Below are 16483 nucleotides of genomic sequence, written 5' to 3'. Positions count from 1 at the left end.
TTGCTCATCCAGCTTGGTCTACAACTCCTTCCTATGAATTTTTTCCCCTTTCTTGGGATACAGGCTTCCGATAGCTTCTGCAGCTTTGATTTAAAGTAATCCCAGGCCTCCTCTACCTTTAGATCCATAAGTTCTTCAGTCCAATCCACTTCCCTAACTAATTTCCTTAATTTTTGAAAGTCAGCCCTTTTGAAATCAAAAACTCTAGTTGCAGATTTATTTTTCTTAATCCTTCCATTCAGTTTCAACTGAATTAGCTCATGATCACTTGAGCCAAGATTATCCCCTACAACCGTTTCTTCTATGAGGTCCTCGCTACTCACCAAAATTAAATCTAAAATGTCATCCCCTCTAGTCGGTTCAGCAACTACTTGATGAAGGAATCCATCAGCTATCACATCTAGGAAAATCTGAGCCCTATTATTACTAGCACTGGTCCTCCAGTCTATATCTGGGAAGTTAAAGTCTCCCATGATCTCGCAGTTTCCATTAGTATTTGCTTTATTAAAAACATTAAAAAGGGCTCTATCCATATCCAAATTAGATCCCGGAGGTCTATAGCACACCCCAAGCACTATCGTAGGAGAGGCTTTACTAGTTATCTTCCCCAATGTAATTTTTGCTCAGACGGACTCTGTCTTATCCATTCCATCGCTTCTTATTTCTTTACATTCTACCTCATCATTGATATACAATGCTACTCCACCACCTTTACCTTTGTTTCTGTCTTTCCTAAACAGTACATACCCTTCAATACCTGTAGTCCAGTCATGACTACTATTCCACCATGTTTCTGTTATCCCTATAATATCTGGTTTCACTTCCTGCATCAGTAGCTCTAGTTCTTCCATTTTGTTACCTAGGCTCCTCGCATTGGTGTACAAACACTTAATTTTTGCTTTTTGGCCTCGCTCACATTTTGTACCCTATTAGGCACAGTCATTCTACAGCCAGTATAACCTATTAGACTAGTATCCACACTGCCCTCGCTCCTTATATACATTCTCCTACCCCCGGCTGTATCCTTTCTTACTTCATCCTCTTCCCTCTCAATGCTAAAATCTGGCGTGGAGATTACCTGGACATCTCCCAACCATCTCCCCCTAATTCCTAATTTAAAGCTCTCTTTATCAGTTGTGCCAGCCTTGATCCTAGAAATCTATTTCCTTCCCTACTCAGGTGAAGTCCATCCCGAGAGAACTGTCCTCTGGCCATGAATGCCTCCCAGTGGCCATACATCCCAAAGCCCTCCTTATAGCACCACTGCCTAAGCCATCTGTTGACCGTCATAATCTTGTCACACCTTTGTTGCCCTTCTCTAGGAGGAGGCAGGATCCCAATAAAGATCACCTGAGCCTCAATTTCCTTAAGCGTCTTCCCCAGCCTAGCATAGTCTCCCTTAATACTTTCCAGCGAGAATCTAGCTGTATCATTTGTTCCCACATGAAGGATAATTAGGGGATTCTTTCCCGCTCCCTTTAGGATCCTTTTCAACCTCAGGTCTACGTCCTGTATCTTAGCACCCGGAAGACAGCACACCCTTCTATTCTCTGGATCAGCTCTAGTTACAGGCCTGTCTATTCTTCTCAATAAAGAGTCCCCTATCACATAGGCCTGCCTTTTCCTGGTGACAGTGCTAATCTCCAGTCTCTCCCCTGTTCCCTCTGGCTGCAGATTCTTTCCATTCCTATTTTCCCTTATAATCCTCTTCAACCCATCCTGTATCCTCCTGGGGCTCATATCTGGTGTAGTCTCTCTTGACTCTTCCCCTTTTCCTATAGGACTAGCCTCTCTTCTCTTCTTCCTTACCCTTCTACCTTCAGCAACTACCTGCTGAGCCCCTTCTTCATTTTCCCCTCTGCAAACCTGTTCCTAAGCTTTATTTTTCCTTCACTAGCCCGTCTTTTCCTCTGCTTGGTTCTTTTAGTCACATGCTTCCACTGACCACTTTCCTCACTCGGTCTCCCCTCAGAATTCCCCAGCCCTGCTTCCATCTGTCAGTCTGAGCTTTTCCCTTCAGATACCTTATGTCTTTGCTCCATCATCTGCTCAAACCCCTTCCTAAACTCAACAAGACTTTCCACCTGCATCTCCAGACCTCAGATCTTTTCCTCCATCAGCTCTATCAGACGGCATTTCATGCAGAAAAAACTCTTACCAGGTCCTTCCTCCAGGATCATGTACATACCACAGCTTCCACATCCAGTCATCCTCATTGTGTCTTCCACTACAGGAGTCACTCCCACAGCTGCCTCCGTTTCTGTCATCGCCTTCCCACCTAAGTCCTGTTAATCTGGGAAAGAGAAGCCACACCAAAAAGACACCTCCCCCCAGCAAAAGCAAACCCCAAACAAGCACCACAATACAAACTCTCCTGTTTACAGCTCTGTTTGTTAGTTCCTGTGCCACTGCAGCTGTCTGTGCCACTGCCTGACTGGCTGGCTACTTTTATAGGACCTCTAGTCAGAAAAGCCCCGCCCCCTAATCAGGGCTCAGCTTCTCTCCCAGCACAAGGCCCCTACAAGCCTCTACACACACACACATAAATACTAAAAATACAAAACCAAGTACAGATACCTTCTCCTTCAACAGCACTCCCACTCAAACTCCCCTGTTTACAGCTCTGTTTGCTAGCTCCTGTGCCGTTGCAGCTGTCTGTCAGTCATAATGCTAAAGACAGGCCTGGGCCTTTAGAGGTAACACCTGGAGAACAATTTCTGCTAAAAACTGTGAAAAAGTCAGTACTACTCAGAACCTATCTTATGCAAAGCAGAAAGGACCACTCTGAGAGCTGTAAAGGTTTCAAGATGGACATCTGGTTTACACGCAAATGAGGGAGATGGAGAAAAACAAATGCTGAGTGAAAACCAGGTGTTCAGAGAGCAATTTACATTGTGAATCCAAGAACTGTAACAGTGAATCCCAGTAATCTGAAGGACTTTAAATTATTAGAACAATCATGAGACAGTAATTTGTTTATTTCATTGGTTTCTTGGGGGAAATGTGCTGATTCATCTGGGATCTTTTGAGAGAGGAGACATAACAAGTGGGTATACCCCTCAATTGGGTGAAAAGCCCTATCTGGCCTTAAAAATGTTGGTTGCTTCCCATATCATGAAGAACATCTGGAAAGAGTTGCCGACTGAGATTCCATTCCAACTGGCTGCTCAGGGAGAGGAAGGCTTTTTGAAAATCCAAGACTTGTAGAAAAACAAGCAGTGTCCCTTTCTTTCAGGCTGAATAGAGAAACTTTTTGCACTACTAAAAAAGATTATCATGATTGTGACATCTTTAACTGAACTGCAAGTTCCCTCTGATTCTCAAGATCCCAACTAAATGTGAACTGTGGAAAGAGCTGAAGAATTCATATAGAATTGATATCTAATACCAGGTTAAATTGATAAGGTACATTGGGAGCAAATAAATAATTATCAGGACACCTTCTACCCTTCTTCCCCCTGCACAGGCACATTAGGTGGCTCATGCTTGAATCCAACATGATTGTCAAAATTGACCCTGGAACTTATTATATGGAATGTGGGGATACAAAACAAATTTGTGATACCACATGAGAATAGTTCATTCTGCTTCAACAGGAAGCTGTGGTCTACGGGCACACAAAAATATAAGGAATCAAGTCTGAGGGAGCACATGCAGTACATGATTTGATACCACCTGAATTATGAGAAGCTCAGAGAAAGGAAAGCAATATCTTGATTTTAAAATGTAGAGATTAAAATCCTAAAGAGTTTATTATTATCTGAGCTTGTTTCAAACAGAAGTGTATGGTAAACTTGAAAAAAATGTTTCTTAATTAATTACTTGGGCTTATAACTAATTGGTGGATTTCAGAAGAAAGAGCAGTTTTAAAATAACTCAGACTGTATTTGGAATTACTTTACAAAATATCACATATAGGTATTGTGACGGGGTTGGGCCAGATGGCTACAGGAGATTGATAGGATGCAGCTATATTAGCCCTAGATTAAGCAGGTCCCTTTTCCCTGGTTAAGGTAACAGGGGAGGTTCCAGAACAATCAGGAACTTGCTGGAACCAGTTAAGGCAGGCAGGCTAATTAGGACACCTGGAGCCAATTAAGATGCTGCTAGAATCAATTAAGACAGACAGGCTAATCAGGGCACCTGGTTTAAAAAGGACCTCACTTCAGTCAGTGAGGGGTGTGCAAGGAGGTGAGAGTGAGTGTGTGCTGTTGGAGATCTGATGAGTACAAATGCTATCTGCATCAGGAGAAAGGTCCTGTGGTGAGGATAAAGAAGGTGTTGGGAGGAGGCCATGGGGAAGTAGTCCAGAGAGTTGTAGCTGTCCCATAGCTGTTACAAGAAACACAGTAGACAGCTGTGATCCACAGGGTCCTGGGTTGGAACCTGGAGTAGAGGGTGGACCTGGGTTCCCCCCCAACTCTCTATTGGATACAGGAGGAGTTGTCCTGGACTGTGGGTTCCACCAGAGGGGAAGTTCCCTGGCCTGTCCCCTGACCCACTAGGTGGATCAGCAGAGACTGCTGGGATTGTTCTCCTTCTGTTTCCCCATTCTGCTCAGTGATGAGGTTAGCTAAGTGAATGGCAGGTTTGAGCCACTAGCCAAATTGAGGGCTGCCATGAATCTCTGAGGCGCAGGACCCACCAAGGCAGAGGAGAAACTTTGTCACAGTATGTATATGTATATGGGAAAACTTGATTTATGATTTGTTTTTGTTAATAATACTTGAGGAAAAAATAGTTTGACATTTAAATTTAAGGAACAAAATAATTGTTGAAAATATTTATATTTCTGACTTTAGAGTTAGTGTTGGCAATGGTCTTTGAATATCATAAAAAGCATCTCTTTTAAGATCTGTTTGGATAATGGCTGTTTCTTAAGAATAGTAGGATAAAGCAAGATCAACGCTTTGTCAGAATAATTGGATTACTATGGATTATATTTGTTGACTTTAATTATCAGGTTTTGATAAACTTTTCAGATTTCCAAGTTACATTTAATACATATAACTTTCTTTATTTCACTTTCAAAAGCTTTATTTTGTTTTATCTTTTAATTTTGTTTTAATTAATAGCAACAGTAAAGACAGAAAAAAAGTCTTGAGCCTACTTTCTTAGTTTAAACAACATAGCTTCCAAAAAAATTTGTGAGAAGTCTAAAATGATTAACTAAAATGATATAACTGTAGTGTTTATCCCTATGTGTCATGCACAGTGTTTTAACTGAAAAAAATAAAATGAGAATGCACTGCAATTTTTTTTTTCAGTTTTTCAACATGTAGCAGCAAGAAGTGGGAGGATGGCATTACTTCATTTATCCCTCACACACACTAATTCAAGCATTGGTGTGAACACTTTTAACTGTTGTTATTGTTAGTAAAAAAAGGGGACACCTGTGCTTTATTAAATATTAATATTATAAGTGTTTTTCATCGTTGTCTGTAAAAATAAATTTTATAGATTGAATTTTCTTAGCATCTGACTTAAAACTTCTCTCTGTTCATCCTCCAACAGAATTATTCAGAGCTGTTGGCTCTGGTCCACCATTTCTTTGTTAAATGTTTAGAATTTGTAAGCATTGTGAACCTGTTGCCAGTGCAAGTAGTCCTAATTCTTGCAATTTATACTTGTCACTTTTCTTTGAACTCTGTTAATGCTTATTGAAATTGCACATGAAATGGATTGAAAGTGTCTTAACAAATACCAAATTGGAGATAGAGTGAATTTTTTCTTTGTGTCAATCATATTTTGGGATTTTGTTTTTGTTTTTCAGAACTGTGACCTGGCGCAGCAGAGTATAGTTCATATTGTTCAGAGTCCCTTAGACAGTGGTCAGCAAAGGACTGATGTTGAAACAGCCAACTCTGGAGGTATTCTAGGAGCCATGGAAAAAGAGCCTGAAAGTCTAACCCGTGTAGACCTTAGTACCAGCGTCCTCCCAACTTATTCCGCAGGTCTGGCTGTTATTCTGGATACTACAGACAACAGCATTTCCCTTCCATCTGCTAAATCAGGTAACTCACTGAGACTGTACAATTCAAAACTTAGCATTGACATTTCAAACTTGTCCTTCATAGTGGGATTGTTCTATGCAATGACACAGCCACAGTTTCTTTTAGTCTTTTAAAAAAACAATATAATGTCAATAAAGTATGGTGAATATGTAGCTGAGCTTTTGATGTGTCTTCTAGTGGGGTACGTCGTACCTATGCCTGGGGGATGAACTGAATGGTTTGCTCTTCCTTTTCTTAACTTTTATAATACTATTTAGTATTATGGATGAATAAAAGAAGCAACCGCTGTCTATTCTTGTAACTGAACCTGAAACCAGTTTCCTTGACTAAAATATTAGACAGCTGATGCATTGAAATATTTAATTTACAAGTTTTATGGCAGTTTTATGTTCACAAATTTTATTAAAATACTTCTATGAAAGTTTTGTAAAGACACAGCAAACACAAATGAACATATAAGGACAGATGACTTATGGTATGGGTTTAAAAAGTTCTTATTCACAAAATTACAGTTTACAATATCCATACTTCATTCCTGGCATCTATATCTGGCATGAATGAAGTAACATGCAAATTGGCAAAAATATCAAGAGCCAATGTATTAATAATTAAACTGAATTTTGAAAGAGATTCCCAGGCCTCACTTTTTTCCTAGAAGGATTCCTAAAATAGTATTTCAATCTTCTAAGAGGAAACATCCTTACTATAATCCCCACCAAAAACTATGCATCTCCTAAATGAGTAGCAATTTCTCTGTGGAATGCAACAGTACTGAGGTGACTTTTTTTGGTAATTCGTTGAAGATGCTGTTTAAAAGATCAATACACAAACACCTTTTTGTAGAAGCAGAAGAGTCCAATTCTAGAAATAAGGTAAACAGAAACCTCTGAGATTAATCTGACCAAAAGAATCATCTTTACAATATATGGATTACCAAAACTGTTAAAATAACATTTGGAGAGTGTTGTAATTAAATCATGAAGAAAGTGTACCATTCATGGGTGGGTCACAGAAGTGTTCCACAACTGACTTGATCAACCTCTCACTGCCAACTAATGATGAATGAGTGCAGTTTACGAACAAATTAGTGCCTAGCTTAATGATGCACATCTCTCATTCTGAATGAGTAATGAGACAAGAGGGTACATGCTAATTTAAATCTGATCAGTTGGGGCACATATGATAAGATTGGGCTTGCTGTCTGAAGCACTGTGATGTGAACTGCTGGATTCTTCTTTTATTTATTTTTTGTTCCTATATACAATATTTACATAAACTTAATAACTTTGCCTGACATCACAGGGTAGTTTACACATTTAAGGCTTCTTGTGGCACATCTGCATATTTTCATGGAGTTGTGTCTCTTTCACACTTCACAATCTCCATGTGGCCTCTGACAAAACAAAGTGTGCTCATTTGTCATAGCAAGGACCCCCATGGCAGGATGATAATGTAACCTAACGTAGATTGCCTGTGTCAGTGGACTAGGTCTATCTGTGATGCAGCTAAATAGTTTCTTTATTTTATGAACAAAATAAAGAGACAGCTTTACTGAGGCTATATATACATTTAAAACACTACAGCAGCACAGCTGTAGTGCTTCAGTGTAGACACTCACTGAAGCAATGAGAGGGGTTCTCCTATTGCTATAGTTAATTCACCTTCTTTAGAGGCAGTAACTAGGTCGACAGAAGAATTTTTCCATCCACCTAGTGCTGTCTGTACTGGGGATTATGATTGCTAAAATACATCACTCATTGGGTGTGGATTTTTTCACTCCCCTGAGTGACGTACCTGGATCAACTTAACTTTTCAGTGTAGATTAGCTCTGAGTGATACTTCTGCCTGGCTAGTTGTTAATGACAGGTACTTTGTGGTAGTCTTTTCTACTCAGTTTGCTATGAGTCTCACTGTTATTAAAGAGGTAAAGAAAAAATATGCTTCTAGTTGATTGGTGGCTGCACACTCACCTGCATTGCTGAGGGTTGAAATATCTGATTCCTGTTTACTGATTTCTGCCTTTTTTCTTTAAGTGAATGTGATGCTGGTGAAATCTATCAGACTGATAGTAGTAGAGCGTGGACTCCTTCATTCCACCCCCCCCCCACACACCTCTGAAAGAAATATATCATATGCAGCTGCAATGAGAGCTTTCATTTACCTCCTCAATAGTTTGCCTCACACCTGTGGGTCAGAAAGCAGTTTAGTCACAAAAACTATTCAGTCAATTGCCTTTCTACTGAGGCTGCTCAAAAGGCTGTCAGTTGTGATGGTGATTTTTGTAACTTGGAAACATCCACTTGAACCAAAACATCAACTCAGTGCACATACAGTAGGCCACAAAGCAATGGGTAGGTGACAGATTAAGTCTGTGACTTAGAGGTGAAGGTCTCCTTTAATTCTTTATTACCATCTACTCTAATATGCTGAGTGATTCTTTCATAACAGTACCAGTAGTCCCCAACATGCTCAAGCTTCTTCCAAAGCTTTACATACTACTTTCTCTTACTGCAGGATGATTCTGTTTTCTTTTGGCACAAAAACCTTGGTTTCTGACTAGAAAGGACTGTTGAAATCTGTTATCTTCAGAAAGATGTTCTTAAGGTATTTAGTAGTCAAAGTACAGAATGTCACCAGTCAGTCAGCAGGAGAGGAAACATTCACTGTATAGTATTGCTATATAAGTATTTATATTATATAAGTTATCTTAAATAACTATTTCTTGGAGCAGCTAGTCCTGGAACCCACAAGAGGAGAAGCAATTGCTGATTTAGTCCTAAGTGGAGCACCAGATCTGGTCCAGTAGGTGAATATAGCTGCACCACTTGGTAATAGTGACTATTGTATAATTAAATTTAACATCTCTCTAGCAGGGAAAACACCACAGCAGCCCAAAGTGGTAGTATTTATTTTCAGGAAGGGGGACTGCACAAAAAGAGGAAGTTAGTTAAACAGAAATTAAAAGGTGCAGTGCCAAAACTGAAACCCCTGCAAGCTTCATGGAAACTTTTTAAAGACTCCATAATAGAGGCTCAACTTAAATGTATACCCCTAATTAAAAAAACATAGTAAGAGAAACAAAAAAGTGCAACCGTGGCTAATCAACAAAGTAAAAGAAGCAGTGAGAGGCAAAAAAGCATCCTTTTAAAAATGGAAGTTAAATCCTAGTGAGGAAAATAGAAAGGAGCATAAACTCTGGCAAGTGAAATGTAAAAATATAATTAGGAAGGCTAAAAAAGAATTTGAAGAACAGCTAGCCAAAGACTCTAAAAGCAATAGCAAAAATTGCTTTAAATACATCAGAAGCAGGAAGCCTGCTAAGCAACCACTGCGGTGATTGGATGATTGAGATGCTAATGGAGCACTCAAGGATGATAAAGCCATTTTGGAAAAACTAAATAAATTCTTTGCATCAGTCTTCACAGCTGTGTATGTGAGGGAGATTCCCAAACCTGAGCCATTCTTTTTTGGTGACAGATCTGAGGAACTATCCCAGATTGAGGTGTCATTAGAGGAGGTTTTGAAACAAATTGATAAATTAAACAGTAATAAGTTACCAGGACCAGATGGTATTCACCCAAGAATTCTGAAGGAACTCAAATGTGAAATTGCAGAACTGTAACTGTGATTTGTAACTTATCATTTAAATCAGCTTCTGTACCAAATGACTGGAGGATAGCTAATGTGATGCCAATTTTTAAAAAGGCTCCAGAGGTGATCCTGGCAATTACAGGCCAATAAAGTACCGGGCAAACTAGTTGAAACTATACTAAAGAACGGTTTCAGAGTAGCAGCCGTGTTAGTCTGTATTCGCAAAAAGAAAAGGAGTACTTGTGGCACCTTAGAGACTAACAAATTTATTAGAGCATAAGCTTTCGTGAGCTACAGCTCACTTCATCGGATGCATTTGGTGGAAAAAACAGAGGGGAGATTTATATCATAGAATCATAGAATATCAGGGTTGGAAGGGACCCCAGAAGGTCATCTAGTCCAACCCCCTGCTCAAAGCAGGACCAAGTCCCAGTTAAATCATCCCAGCCAGGGCTTTGTCAAGCCTGACCTTAAAAACCTCTAAGGAAGGAGATTCTACCACCTCCCTAGGTAACGCATTCCAGTGTTTCACCACCCTCTTAGTGAAAAAGTTTTTCCTAATATCCAATCTAAACCTCCCCCATTGCAACTTGAGACCATTACTCCTCGTTCTGTCATCTGCTACCATTGAGAACAGTCTAGAGCCATCCTCTTTGAAACCCCCTTTCAGGTAGTTGAAAGCAGCTATCAAATCCCCCCTCATTCTTCTCTTCTGCAGACTAAATACACACACACACACACACACACACACAGAACATGAAACAATGGGTTTATCATACACACTGTAAGGAGAGTGATCACTTAAGATAAGCCATCACCAGCAGCAGGGGGGGGGGGAAGGAGGAAAACCCTTCATGGTGACAAGCAAGGTAGGCTAATTCCAGCAGTTAACAAGAATATCAGAGGAACAGTGGGGGTGGGGTGGGGGGGAGAAATACCATGGGGAAATACATTTACTTTGTGTAATGACTCATCCATTCCCAGTCTCTATTCAAGCCTAAGTTAATAGTATCCAGTTTGCAAATTAATTCCAATTCAGCAGTCTCTCGTTGGAGTCTGTTTTTGAAGCTTTTTTGTTGAAGGATAGCCACTCTTAGGTCTGTGATCGAGTGACCAGAGAGATTGAAGTGTTCTCCAACTGGTTTTTGAATGTTATAATTCTTGACGTCTGATTTGTGTCCATTCATTCTTTTACGTAGAGACTGTCCAGTTTGGCCAATGTACATGGCAGAGGGGCATTGCTGGCACATGATGGCATATATCACATTGGTAGATGCGCAGGTGAACGAGCCTCTGATAGTGTGGCTGATGTGATTAGGCCCTATGATGGTATCCCCTGAATAGATATGTGGACAGAGTTGGCAACGGGCTTTGTTGCAAGGATAGGTTCCTGGGTTAGTGGTTCTGTTGTGTGGTGTGTGGTTGCTGGTGAGTATTTGCTTCTGGTTGGGGGGCTGTCTGTAAGCAAGGACTGGTCTGTCTCCCAAGATCTGTGAGAGTGATGGGTCGTCCTTCAGGATAGGTTGTAGATCCTTTATACTTTATTTATTCTTTATACTAAAGAACAAAATTGTCAGACACATAGATGCACATAATTTGTTGGGGAAGAGTCAACTTGGTTTTGGTAAAGGGAAATCATACCTCACTAATCTACTAAAATTCTTTGAGGGGGTCAACAAGCATGTGGACAAGGAGATCCAGTGGATATAGTGTACTTAGATTTTCAGAAAGCCTTTGACAAGGTCCCTTGCCAAAGGCTCTTAAGTAAAGTAAGCTGTGTTGGGATAAGAGGGAAGGCTCTCTCATGGATTAGTAACTGGTTAAAAGATAGGAAACAAAGGGCAGAAATAAAGGTTAGTTTTCAGAATATAGAGAGGTAAATAGTGTTGTCCCACAGGGGTCTGTACTGGGCCCAGTCCTATTCAACATATTCATAAATGATCTGGAAAAAAGGTTTCAGAGTAGTAGCCGTATTAGTCTTGAGGTAGCAAAATTTTCAGATACAAAAGTACTCAAGATAGTTATGTCCAAAGCAGACTGTGAAGAGTTACAAAGGGATCTCACAAAATTGGGTGGCAACAAAATGCCAGATGAAATTCAGTGTTGATAAATGCAAAGTAATGCACATTGGAAAACATAATCCCAACTATACATATAAAATGATGGGGTATAAATTAGCTGTTATCACTAGTTGTGTCAACACTGGTGGTTAGGTTGGCATAGCTATGATGCTCAGAGGTGTGATTTTTTTTTATCTATCAGCCTAAGTCTTAAGTGTAGACCAGGTGTTAGAAGCACAAATCACCGCCCTCATGGAAGAACCAGAGAACGCAGTATTTCATCTGGATAAGATGGGCACAACCATTTTTGTTATTATTATAAAGAATATTACAAAATATGTTGGCTAAACTTGGCTCATGCTTTAACCATGGACAGACATAGCTGTATGACATACATCCCTTTTTACATCAATTTTTCCTTTCCTTGTGACTGGCCACCCTGCTCTATGTGGCAAAGAAGTGGGAATTGAAAAGGTTCAGCTAATGGTAGCAGTTTATTAATAAAAAAGCATTGCCCGAATAAAAAAAAATTAAAGTTAAAAAGCATTGCAGCCACAGCCCAAGCAAAATATTGAGAGATGAGGAAGTGAGACATGGCTTTTCAGTGTGACCTACTTGAAAGACTTATGGGGATTGTGAGTTAGTTGACTTAAATCTGTTCTACGCAAACCATCTGCCTACCTATACTCAATGCCATCGCTTCCAACACCTCAGTGGTGTCATGTCCTTCAGCCTGTGCACACCTCTGGCTATGGGGGAGCTAATCAATGAGACACCATAAGCAATATCTGCTGCATTCTACTTCCATTCTTAGGCAAAGGAAAGGACCAATACCTTAATGATATATAAAACTGAGCATCGCTATTTTCAGTTTATTTTGCTCTGTGATGTTTGGAGATTTTTTCACTATTATATCCCTGCCATGTACCTGTTACTATTTTGTACTTGCTTGTTTTGTTTTCCATACCTCCTCACCTTTGTAAAGGTGTTGAACTGCCCAAATATGCTTACCTTTAATAAAGCTTTGTTTGGTCACATACTGAGGTCTGGAGTTACAATGAATAATTACAACAAACAGAAAATGACAAGTCCACCAGATTTCTTTTACAGAAATCATACAAGACTAAGTTTCATTTCACTCACTTGGCCCAAGGTGCAGCATCAACTCCAGTTAGTCAACACCATTAATCAGCCTCCCTGCCCCCCTGTATTCCTGAGGCAGCTTGAGAATGCAGGATGTACAAGGCATCCTGTAATGGACCCTGCACCAACATCAAGAAGTGACTAGGTGGTTGTTTGTAAGCAGACTTCAAACCTTTATTGTCCTTGATCCATTCTGTCCTCAGATATTCCCTTTTATCTTCACATGCATTGTGAAGCACACAAGAAGTCCCAGTCATGTATATGACACTATATACATCATAGTCCAAATGAGTCTATAAGCAGCTTCATCTTGTTTTCATTCAGCCAAAATCACATTCTACCACCACCCTGCACCTTCTCAGTCTGTAGTTGTACTGTCTCCTGCCAGACTGGTGGAAATCAGGATAAGTTTTAATCACTCAGGGCTGTAGATGATAGGGCAGGTTGGCACCATCATATTGGACACAGATACCGCATTGATAACCATGTTCCTAGGTGGTAATAAAGTGTCAGCTTTCATTGTGGTGAAATAGACCACGCCTCCAAAACACATAGGCAGTTGGGAAGTTGATATTAATGAACATAAATTAGAAACTACAAAGAATGGCTGGAAGAAGGGCCAAAGCAAATAAATACAATAGCTAGCACACCAATGGGGTTAGCCCTTAGCCCAGCTTAGCTGCTGCCACTGTGTCAGAAGGCCTTTTTCCATTAATCCTGCCTTAGGAAAGCATAAGAAGTGCACAAGTGTCCATTGATACAGGTGTAGAAAGAGGTAAAAAATAGGAATAAGACACTCAAGTTTGGGATTGCTTCTTCTTCATACTAGAGCTGCAGAGTCTATGTTCAAGGCATCCTTCCTGTGTAATGCTAGAAAGTTTGAGTAAGGGCAGGTAGAATATCCAAGTGTTATTTTGTGAGGTGTAAGAAAATTTATATTTAATTCAGGATATTACTGTATTTTATGACTGTTATTTGAAATATGAATATATTTGTGTTGTGTACAAAGGGCAGGGACTCGCACTTACCTGGAATTCCTCATTCATGGGGAATAAGTGCAATTCCCGATCCCCATCACGAATGGGGTTCAACGGGCTACCCACATCTGTTGGCGTAGGGTAGACACACGCTGACCCAGTCAGTGTAGCACGCGTGCAGCCCTGGACATCTAAGGGCATCACAGACCAGTTATTGCTCAATCTTGGGTGGCTGAGTGCCACTTGCCCCTCTAAGAAGTTGTGCACAAAGGGCAGGGACTTAATCAATGTGAGCTTATGACCCACACTTACTGGAAATTCCTTATTCATGGGGAATAATTGCAATCCCCAATCCCCATCACGAATAGGGTTCAATGGGTTACCCGCATCTGTCGGCGTAGGGTAGACACAAGCTGAGCCAGTCAGTATAGTGCTTGGCGCCCCAGACATATAAGGGCATCACAGACCTGTTATTGCTCAATCTTGGGTGGCTGAACGCCACTTGTTCCTCTAATTGTTACAAATTTTATGGTATTTTATAATCTATAAGACATTTTTGAAAGCATCTTCTCACTTTAAATACAGCAATAAAATAACTTAGCATTGTGCTTTGAATTGTTGTTGTAAAGGATAGGAAAGTGCTTTGTGTCCCAATTTTGCTTGAAGCAAGTGGGCAACCCAAGTTTCTGAAGTAGTTTTAGAAACGTGACAAGTAATTCTAAACATATACTGTCAAATTAGTTCCAGGTCAGGTAACAGTATGATGTTCATCTCTACTTCCCCATTTTAATATGGCATTAGTCTGAGTACTCCTAGATCTAAAATATACTGCTGTTTTTTTCTCATCATCTCCTTGAGAATATCATGAAAACGTGGGCACTGATCCATTCAAAATGGCCTCCAGCATTGCATGAACATCTATACTGATACTGTGGGACATGAACCCGTATAACTGCTCAACAACTGAACCAGACAAAATGAAGACAAGTACAACGATGCCGTTATTTTTTGCTCATGACCTCTTTTAGCCTGCTGTGTCAGAAAACTGGATATCTAAAATTTACCATTCATTTTAAAAAGAAAAAAGTGTTCAAAGGAGATTTCTCTGTCATTTACTAGCACTTTTCAAAAGAAAACTACTCTGTATAAAGAGTTTTTTGGTTTTTTTTCCCCCTTGCTTATTGGGAGAAATCATTGATGGATTGATGATAAAATAAATTTATGAATTAAATCTACTTTAGGTCCATGTTGATCAGTGTGAATCAACAACTGAAGTGGGTAAAGCAGTATCCTGTTCAGTTTACATTAAATAATTAGCTTATTTTTTCCAAAGCTTTATCAAGCTCTAGGTCTAATGACAAGCAAGCATCAAAATATTTACATTGAGTTTACTTTTTTTCACTTTTGTATGAATACATCTGGATTGAGTTTGTTTTTTTCTCTTTATGCAGTAATATTGTATTTAATGCAGAGTTGCAAAACTGTATGGTAATTCAGTTCTTTAGACAGGTATTCAATTAAAGGAAGCTCCATTGTTCTACAAGCAAATGGAATAATTCATCTGGTACATGGCAAATGTATTGTTTCACCAGATGAATTCATGCAACTAGTCAGGTTTCTATGGTATTTTATGATCTGGAGCACTGGCAGTTTTTTCTAATAACGGTTAAATCCTTTAATTGGCTTTCATTTAAAAGAAAATACATAGTATGGTATAAAATTTGAGTATATGTTCATTTGAGGCCTGGAAATGTTGTTGTTCTAACAAGTTTGTTGATTTAAAGGTGAACTGCAGAATCTGTCCGAGGATCAATCCTACAGCAGTAATAGAAGAGGAATTAAATTATGGCTCTTACAGCACTGTCCATGGCAGCGTGTGGGACGTTATCCCAGTGGTAACTCCCATGGACATTGTCCCCTACTCAGGCAAAATGCCTCCAGGAGAACATGGGCTGCAACAGCCTGCCTTGCACCCTTTTCAGGGGTGCAGTGTGCCCTCCTTGAACCGTCCCACTTCTGTTAATCTTTTGATCAGTGATGGGGGAAACATGTGGCCATGGCTCTACTCTCTCTCTTCCTCTTCATGGCCCCTGGTACTAGCATGTCTCTGATAGCCATGATTATGCAAGAACCATAACTGTGACTAGTACCTAGACAGAATGTGAAGAAGGAGGAATCTTTGTTTTGCCGGTAAGTTTTGTTCACATTACTAAGACTTAGAGCAAGAAAGACAGTGCTCTGTTTAAAATGTTGGCAACATCAACTGTTGTAGAGGAAACAGTGATTCCTGAACAGGAAATGAAGAAGGAACTGATTTTCTAATATTTGGTTTTCTGATTGAACTGTATTTGGAATTTGGAATTCAGTGTATGTGTTAGGAGAAAAGCACGGCCATAATATGGTGCAGTCTTTTTATATATACATTTTTTTTTTTAAATTAGGCCTATCAAACACTTTTGGTATGTGATCCAGAGTTTGTTTGGAGATTTGGTCCCGACCCGAAGCCAGTTTCCAAATACTGCCTGCCTTTGCTTTTTTTATGCTCACATGTTTCTAGTGCAGTTGTTCCCAAACAGTGGGCCATGGATGAAGCACTGGTGATCCACTGAGCTCTTCCTGTTGCTCCATGGAGAGCTTCCATGGAGTCACATGGAGCTGGCTCCATCTACTCTGCTGGAAATAGGGATTATTGATGCTT

General features: G+C 39.9%; 1 protein-coding gene across 6 annotated transcripts in view; it reads left to right on the top strand.

The window, feature by feature from the left end:
- Positions 1 to 16483, top strand: part of PRKN (parkin RBR E3 ubiquitin protein ligase) — a 1277841-nt gene that overhangs the window by 469718 nt on the left and 791640 nt on the right. For all 6 annotated transcript variants that reach the window (XM_038394015.2, XM_043511264.1, XM_043511262.1 and 3 more), the window contains one exon: positions 5774 to 6014. In XM_038394015.2, coding sequence (XP_038249943.1) covers positions 5774 to 6014 — 241 coding nt within the window. The remainder of the gene's footprint in view (positions 1 to 5773; positions 6015 to 16483) is intronic.

Source organism: Dermochelys coriacea, chromosome 3 (genome assembly GCF_009764565.3).
Source record: "Dermochelys coriacea isolate rDerCor1 chromosome 3, rDerCor1.pri.v4, whole genome shotgun sequence".
NCBI classification, from domain to species: Eukaryota; Metazoa; Chordata; order Testudines; family Dermochelyidae; genus Dermochelys; species Dermochelys coriacea.
This window is presented reverse-complemented; position numbering and strand designations above follow the sequence as displayed.